This window comes from Diutina rugosa (genome assembly GCF_008704595.1).
Source record: "Diutina rugosa strain CBS 613 chromosome Unknown scaffold4_size502443, whole genome shotgun sequence".
Classification (NCBI taxonomy): domain Eukaryota; kingdom Fungi; phylum Ascomycota; class Pichiomycetes; order Serinales; family Debaryomycetaceae; genus Diutina; species Diutina rugosa.
In genome coordinates this window covers 162,919-171,675 of record NW_022995100.1, presented here as the reverse complement: position 1 = coordinate 171,675, position 8,757 = coordinate 162,919, and the positions used below count along the sequence as shown (strand labels likewise).

Sequence of the window (8,757 nt, the reverse complement as noted above, 5' to 3'; positions counted from 1 at the left end):
TTTTTTAGGTTGGTGAGAGAGGAGGGGGGCGACTAATCACCTTCTCCCCCCTGCCTCCATTGTGGCCTCATATCAGTTGCACAAACAATCGACGCATACCCAGAGGTCTGGTGCCTTTTCCATTTTGTAAATACTAAAGGTGTGTGTTCGATTTAAGGTTTAAACATTTCTCCTCTTCACTTGGCCTCACTCGTTTTGGGAGAAATGTATCGCTGTAGCACATATTTCTACTAGCTCACTTTTGTTTTTTTTTGTGTGGAGGGTATCTGTACCCGGGTTATCCCCAAGGGCTACATAACCACAAATACCAGCTCCACCGCGCTTAACCGCGCGGCCTCACCTCCCGTCAGTCATACACCATTTCCCACCACACCACTCCTCCCCGAACTCCTGCGACGTTTCCATCCAACCAGTGGCCGCTCCCGATCGCTCCCCAAAGCACGCCTCACTGACCCTGTGCCCTAAGCCACCGCGATCCCACCCGCCCCGTGACGCCCTTGCCACCATGAGTGGTGCCGGAAACGACTTGGGGATGTTCCAACACCCCCGGTTCGGTAAAAAGGAAGAACCCGACGACCTGGAGCGCCTGGTCCTGCCCTGCGAAGTCGACCCTAATGCTCCCCAGCCGTTCGAACCAAAGCTAGCCGCCGCCACCGCCGCCCAAATCGTTCAGGTCCCGAGCACTACCGACGACGAGCAGGATTTGCGGACGGCGCTGTCGAATAACCCGACGATGATCATGGAGCTCGACATGGACGGCAATGTCCGCTACTTGCTGAGTAATTGGAACAAGATCGTCGGCACCAAGTCGAAAAAGATTGTCGGCAAGCCCATCGCCAATATCATCGTCGCCAACACCCCGGAGGACCTGACGGTGTTTCAGGATGCCATAGCCAAGATGATCGCCGACGACTGCAGCTATAAAGTGAAGTTCGTCACCGCTACCGGCGACGGCGACGCCAACGACGAGAGCACTACCAGCTCGCAACACGGCGAGGGCGAAGGCGACGACGATGACGACACTGAGATCGCCAGCGTCTCACAGCAGTTGGCGATGAAACTGCCGTCGCCACCGCTGCTGCCGTCACCCCAGCCGCCGCTGCCGTCGATGCTGCTGATCCTGCTGAAGCTTCTGAACGACGGTGATATCATTGAGCTTGAAGCTCAAGGGATCCTCATGCGCACGGGCAAAGACGACTACCTGATGTGGACGGTAAAGCCAGTGGTGTTGTATAATGTTGACTTGGCCATTCCTCAACCGCTTATCGATATTCTCGGGGCGGGACTGGAACTCTTTGAAGGCTACTTAGTCCAGCTCCGCGAGCTTGGCGTCGCCAACGAAGAGACTATCCCCCCTCCTAAAACCGTACTTTGCCGCATCTGTGAAAATGAGATCCCCGCATGGTTTATCGAGCGCCATCTGGACCTCTGTGTTGTCGAACACCGTGCCGACGACGATATTCAGGAAGCCCACGACGCGTTATGCGAACAGCGCCACCTCATCTTGGCAATCACCGACCTGCTCGCCCACGGCTTGCTGCTGCTGCCGCTGCCGCTAGCCCTGCTGGAGCTGATAGCGTCGGCACTGCTGCTGCTGCTGCTGACACTGTCATTCGAACTCATCCAGGAATACAAAGGTATCCCCCTTCCTTCCGTACCCCGTACTCCGGGAACAGTACAAACGCTGCTGCCGCTACGACCGCTTACTCACCAACGACTGCGATCGCAACTTATTGGCCTTAAAAAGTTCCCCTTTGGTCTCTTAGCTCGCCTCGTCGATATCTGCGAAGAAGCGATCCAAATCAACCCGCCTCTGACAGCTACCGACGGCGAGATCTCGCTCTCTCCTCCGTCAGAACACCATATGATGGCGGTGGCCCAGGCGACGCCAATGGAGCTGCTGGACCCCGCCATGGTGGCGATGATCGCCGATACTACTGCCATGGTGGCCGAGAAGGTTGCCGCCGTTGAGCGCATGGTGCGAGCCCTTCGTTACCTGGATAGAATCAAGTGTCAGGTGGACGACCTTGTGCTTGAAACCGTCAGCGATACTTTGTCCCAGATTCGCCACCAGTCCCTTGCCCTGGAAGGTGAACTTAGTCGCAAAGTAAGTCACCGCGAGAGCGACCTGCTGGCGCTGAGACTGCGTCAAGGTTCTCAAAAGACGTTAAAAGGACTGCGCCAAGGACTGGTGCTTCTGCGGTCGCTGAGTGTGCCGAGACTGGACTCCGCCGGCAAAGTGTCCACTGTGGCCCACCAAGCCGGTAACGTGACACCGCTGTCGCCAGCACTGTCGCTGCCACTCTCACGCCCTCCACTGGACCGAGAACTGCGAGGCCGCCAGGACCCCTTACCCACGCTGGGGCTCGCCTATTCTCGTGTGTACGAACTGCCGCTGCCTACACAAACAGGACCGATGATTTCCACACCCATTGCCCCAACCCCTAAAGTGGCCAGTGCCCCATTAAACTTTGACCATCACCACGAGCCGACGTCAACACCACAATCAAAGCTCTTACTGGAGTTCGAGTACGCTAAGCTGGTGACTCCTAATGACATCTTGCAACGCCTGCGACCACTGCTGCGCCCCCCACTGCGACCACTGCTGGAACGGCTGCTGGACGCTAACTTGGTACCGCCGCTGAACCTGCTGCTGTTTCTGCTGCCCCGTCGGCGGATGTCGCCCATACCCTATGGAGATAAGACTAATTTGCTGCTGCTTCAACGTTCGGGTCCAGGAGCTCCTGGACTGATGATTGGCGGCTCCGTAGCGACCCCATTGGGATCACCTCATATCGGAGCGTCTCGTGGCGATCTGCTTGACCTGACGCTGAATATTCCACCCTTACCACCTGCTGCCACTAAACGGACGCTGCTGCTGGGTCTGGGTCTGCTGTTGGCAGTAGCATCCACTCTGTTATCTAAGGGTCAGGCCAAACCGCCATTGTCGCCGTTGCTTGTCACCAGTGCTCCCAAAGCAGCACCGTCTCCTGGCGGTATTCGTGACTATACTGTGGTGAAACCGATCTCCAAGGGGGCATTTGGACTGGTATTCTTAGCCAAACGCAAACGGGTAGGCGAATACGTCGCCATTAAGTGTTTGAAGAAAACCGATATGATCGCTAAGAACCAGATTGTCAACGTCAAACTGGAACGGGCGGTGTTGATGAAACAAGCCAATCTGCCCTACGTCACCCAGTTGTATCTGACGTTCCAGCTGAAAGAGTGGCTCTACCTCGTGATGGAATACTTACCCGGTGGTGATTTGGCGAGCCTTGTGAAGAATTTAGGGACTATTGGCGACTGGGCGTGTAATCTTATCGCTCAGATCGTCGTGTGTGTTGACGATCTCCACCGGCGAGACATTATCCACCGTGACTTGAAGCCCGATAATATTTTGATCGATGCCCAGGGCCACCTCAAACTTACTGACTTTGGGCTTTCCCGAATGGGGGTGGTGGGCCGTCAACCTGGTCGCGGCCGACCTCGCACGCAGGACCACCTGCCGCGGCCGTCATCATCGTCAATCTCGTGGCTGCCGGTGGTCGACGCCAGGAACGCCCCTTCGCTGCCGACTTTACTGTATGTCGACCAGTTCGCTCAACAGTTGCCGCCGTTACGGCTGAAAATCAAAGGCGATGGAAGAGCTGACCTTAAGGATACCCCCGCATTGATGCGGACGCTGCTGGAAGCGCTGCTTTCGCTTGTTGAAGACGAGTTCCCCGTGACCACGAACCCACCGACGCTGATCACGCTGTTCACCCTTTACGACCCGCAAAAGGATCACCAAATGTCTCGCTTTGTCGGTACTCCTGATTACTTTGCTCCGGAAACGATTAAAGGTGAAGGTCAGCTGGAGGCGCTGGATTGGTGGCTGATTGGGTGTATATTATTCGAGTTTTTATTTGGTACGCCTCCGTTCCACGCCTCCACTCCCGACCATGTGTTCGCTAATATCCTCGCCGGCGACATCGACTGGCCTCCGCTTTCACCAGAAGATATGGATCATTATTGTCCTCCTGAAGCTCGTGATTTGATCACCAAACTCTTGGTGGAAGACCCCGAGCAGAGACTTGGTAGTGGTCTGGCGGAGGAGATCAAGCTGCACCCTTACTTCAAGGATATCAATTGGGATACGCTTTTCGAAACTCCCGGTCCATTTGTCCCACCTGTCGACGACCCGGAACTGACGGACTACTTTGACCCTCGCGGTGCCGAGATGATGCAGTTCCCTATGGACGGGCTTGACTCGCAGGAACCCGAGCTGTTTGAGCCGTTGAACCAACTAGGGGCGCTGGCGTTCCACCAGGGAAGGGCCCGGCGCGGGCTGAGGCTCGCCGACTCGCTGGAGTTCGGCCTGTTCTACTTCCGCAACTTGGCCGTACTTGAAAAGGCGAATAAAGACGCCATCAACCGTTTGAAGAACGAGCACATGGAGCACCGACTGCTGTTCCTGCTGACAGGTCTGCTGGTGGTGCTGGCGGGCGAACTGCCATTGACCAGTCACGGCAGTCGCCAGCGAGAGCTGAGCTTTGGCCAGCTTGTCTGTGCCAGTCCCGGAGCCAATTGTCTGCCGTTTAAGCGTCCCATTTCTCCCGTTCCTCCACCCCCGATGTTCGACGAGTTGAAGTCAGACCCTACTACTCCTGCCGGTACTGGTCCTCCCCAAATACCGCCACAGGGGTTCCTGACGACGCTGCCGGCTCCGTCGCCGCCTACGTACAAGCACGAGCGCATGGAGCTGATCTTGTCGAACTACTCGCTGGGCGACGACCTTCTGTTCGATAAAGATATGGTGATGGGTGTCCACCGCCATCTGAGCCACCCATTCAACTTGTTACGTGATCTGCCGGTAACGCTGGACCTGGAAGAGACGAAACTGCTGGCTTTGCTCCGAGTGCACAAGCGCCGTCAACTGTACCGCAGAGCCGCTCTGTCTCGCCAAGGGCTGTTTAGTGCCGATGCGGCGGAGCCAGTGGGGTTAGGGCTTGGATCATGGCACTCTCAGTTCGACGTGCTTTACTGTGAGCCGCTGGCGCTGGTACGGGCGGCCACAACACGCGTGCTTGAACGCCACGGGTGTCTTGTTGTCGGTGTTGGTGATGGTGACGAGCTTGTACGCCGCGCCACCGGCCAGGTGAAGTTTGACCTTATCATGACGTGTATGAAGTTGAATAAAGTCGGGGCTATTGAAGCCGCTAAGTTGATCAAGTACACCACCGGCGCCAACACCACCACCCCCATAGTGGCGGTGACGGCCTACGGCGACATTGCGAGAGAACTGGGAGTGTTTGACGACGTATTGGATAAGCCCATTGACGACGGCAAAGTGGCCAGGTGTTTGGCTCGGCTTGTCTCTGCCGACGACGCCATCGAGTCCGATTAGACATTACTTACGATTTAATAAGGCATGAAGTATTGTTTAGCATGTTATCAGTGAGAGTATCCGTAGAGCTAGTACGACAAAGTGACTTCGAATTTCACTTGGATGATATATCCCTATTTTATCTTCAATTTCATCTTGTATGTGAGTGATGACATCAGGTAGCTAAAAGGGTCCCTTTAGATACTGTTCTGTTCTGGAGTTAACAGCAAATATATCCGAATTCGACCGTTGCGGTCATTTTCCATCACCGCGGCAGCATGCACGTGCTCCGGCAGTTTCGGCGCCCTGCCAAATCGGGGCCAGTGCCGTGATCCCTACCAAATCGGGGCCAGTACCGCGAGGCTTGGGGCGCAACCAGATAACCATTTATATAGCCACGGTTTTGCCACCACCGCTACACCATGGACGGCTCAACCACCACTTTGCCGGCTCAGGCTACAACCGTGCCCAAATCCCCCGCCTCGTCGCTGACGACCAACGTTGCCACCACCCGCCCCGCTAAGGCCAAACAATCAGAACTCGACACCAAGGTGACCAGAGCACCCTACTCATGGAAACAGCTGTCGCTCGACTGGATCCGCCACCACCCATGGTGGGGCCGCGCCCTGAACGAGAAGTGCGAACACGACTTGCTTGCCTACCTGCTCCCGTTCTACCCCGAGCCCGACGCCACCCGGCGGGCCCTGATTATCGATACCGATATTGGTGATGGCAACCATATCCACGAGTTGTTCATTGAAAATACCGAAACCCCTACCAAGGATCGACCAGCACCGCCAGTGAAGGATGTAGTTTTAATTCATGGCTACGCGGCTCTGTTGGGACTCTTTTTGGATAACTTTGATGAGCTTTCGTCGGTGCCCGGTATCCGGATCCACGCCATTGATTTGCTCGGGTTCGGGTTCAGTCTGCGGCCTAAGTTCCCCTCGTTGCCTCTGGACACTCCCGAAGAAGTGAATAAGGTTGAGGACTGGTTTATCGATGCCCTCGAGACGTGGCGTCAGCGCCGGGGTCTCGAACGGTTTACTCTTGTGGGCCACTCGTTTGGCGGCTATTTGCTGAGTTGCTACGCTCTCAAATATAACAAGCCGCAGGAGTCGTCGGGAGAGTCGTTGCTCAATAAGCTTGTGCTTATATCTCCCGTAGGTGTGGAACGGCTGGAGGCGCTGATGATCCCCAAGGACGAAGAGGACACCGACATCAACGGCACCTTTGCGGAGGATTGGCTGAAACTAAACACTCGCAAGGTTCGAATGATCAAATACATGTGGGGCAAAAACTGGTCGCCGTTCCTGGTGATCCGCAACGGGCTGGTGGCGCTGTCGCGGCTTGTCAGTGGGTGGACGCTGTGGCGGTTCGCTCATTATTACCGAGATGACCCCAAAAAATTCAACTTGATGCACAACTACATCTACCGGGTGTTCACTGCTCCGGGACTGGGCGAGTACGGTCTCACGCGAGCGTTGGCCTTTGGTGCTCTTGCTAAGCTTCCGTTAATCGACCGGATGCCGCGAGCATTTGTCAAACAAAACCTCCCCACAATGTGGCTTTACGGTGACCGTGACTGGATGAATGAAAAAGCCGGTGAAGCTGCCGTTAAACGAATTAACCAGTTGGCAGGCAAGTCTAACATGGCCGAATACGTGCTTGTTCCATCTGCCGGACACCACGTGTACTTGGATAATCCTAAGGCGTTTGACCTGAAAGTGTTGGATTTCATCATGGAATAATCATTATAGACTCTCAATGAATGTATACAAATGAAAGCTATGAAGTTTTTTACAGTGTAGTAGTTGGTTGCAAAAAGTTGGTGTTGAACTTACAGTGTGAGCCCTGGAAGTGATACCTGTATAATTAGCACAAAACGACAAAAAGTAACTACCAGCCGAGTCCCGATCCAGGGGAATGGCGATTATCTAATCGACGCCTTCCAGCCAGCCACTAAAGCCCATTCACGCTGACAACGCCCGCTTTCATTAACCCCCTAAATTATCACTTATTTAACTTATCAACTCTTGCTGGTATTCTATCCGATGCTATTTATTGTTTACACTTGGTAGTTAGCTCTTGGCTTGCATTTCCGAAATCACACAGCATACCCGAAGTGCTTCAGAAAAAAGTAAAACCGTCGCCACCGTTTTTCAGCGTCATGTCACTGCTAAGCCCCACCCTCATCAGACAGCTCGTAGCAATTAACGCACTGCAAAACTGCCGAAAACGTTTCTACGGCTTCCGTGCGTGGACAGTAACCCTCACCCTTCCCAAACGAAACTCCCCCCGGTGGCTATGTTCGGTCACGCGCACTGCTCGCTACCACACCCGCACTACCCCTTAGTCTCACTCGGTTTAAATTTTCTTAAGAAACCACCGCGGTGAACTTTTCGCTAGCCCTCATTTACCACTTCCTCTGCCACTGCTTGTCATGTCTGCCGCATTGATCAACCGGTCGTTGACGACGGTGAGAACCGAGTTGGAGTTTCTCAAGGACTCCGAGGTGATCACCGAGGCCCTCTACAACAAGATCGTCGATCTGTTGCCGCAAAAGTACCAGCTGGGCGCCGCCCCCGTCGACGTCGACGTGTTGGGTGGCCCCGTGGCGAAGCTGACGACCAGAGAGCTGGATCTCTCGCTGTCATTTGCCGCGATGAAGGTGACCCACGACACGCTGGCGCCGCCCGCTGGCCCCCCTCCTGACTACAAGGCGCCCCCGCCTCAGTCCAACAAGCCGTTGGGCTACTGCAAGGCGTTGTACGACTACCAATCAAGCACCAACGGTGACTTGGAACTCAACGAAGGCGACCGCATCGCCATCACCGAACACTTGAGCGAGGACTGGTGGAAGGGCTACAAAAAGGGCGACCACCCCGATAAGCCCGGCGTGTTCCCGTCGAACTATGTGGAGACGATCTCGGAACTGGAATTCAAGGAAGACAACCTGCGGTTGGCGCCGCCGCCCCCACAAAAGAAGGAAAGCTTCTCCAGCAACTACCTGCAACCTCCCCCTCAACAACAACAACACCAACCGAACTACCTGCAATCCAGCTTTCAGAGCTACGGTCCCATGAACCCGCAACCGCTGTACGGAGGCTACGCCCAATTCCCGCCGCCGCTGACCAACTACTACCCTCCTCAACAGTACCAACAAGCCCCCGCGCCCGTGCCTGTGCAACAAGAAGAACACCACCACGGCGGGGCGATGAAGAAGTTCGGTAGTAAATTGGGTAACGCTGCCATCTTTGGTGCTGGTGCCACCATCGGTTCCGACATTGTCAACTCTATCTTTTAATCATCACTCCTATATAGCAAATGTTTTAATGTTACGCCTCTCATATTTTAGACAATCATAATATCATTACTATTCTGTTAGTTTC

General features: G+C 54.8%; 3 protein-coding genes across 3 annotated transcripts; all 3 read left to right on the top strand. All coding sequences in view use genetic code 12, as the record gives it.

Moving 5' to 3' along the window:
* Positions 1-505: 505 nt before the first annotated feature.
* On the top strand, positions 506-5,386 carry RIM15 (protein kinase; the record flags this gene model as incomplete). The annotated part of the gene is made up of 1 exon (XM_034154147.1): positions 506-5,386. One exon carries the CDS (start codon positions 506-508, stop codon positions 5,384-5,386), a length of 4,881 nt encoding a protein of 1,626 aa, XP_034013546.1.
* Positions 5,387-5,787: 401 nt separating this feature from the next.
* On the top strand, positions 5,788-7,116 carry DIURU_001587 (uncharacterized protein; the record flags this gene model as incomplete). Its single annotated transcript, XM_034154146.1, has 1 exon — positions 5,788-7,116. One exon carries the CDS (start codon positions 5,788-5,790, stop codon positions 7,114-7,116), a length of 1,329 nt encoding a protein of 442 aa, XP_034013545.1.
* Positions 7,117-7,808: 692 nt separating this feature from the next.
* Positions 7,809-8,672, top strand: PIN3 (Pin3p; the record flags this gene model as incomplete). Its single annotated transcript, XM_034154145.1, has 1 exon — positions 7,809-8,672. The coding sequence occupies one exon, from the start codon at positions 7,809-7,811 to the stop codon at positions 8,670-8,672; it is 864 nt and encodes a 287-aa protein (XP_034013544.1).
* Between the last annotated feature and the right edge of the window lie 85 nt (positions 8,673-8,757).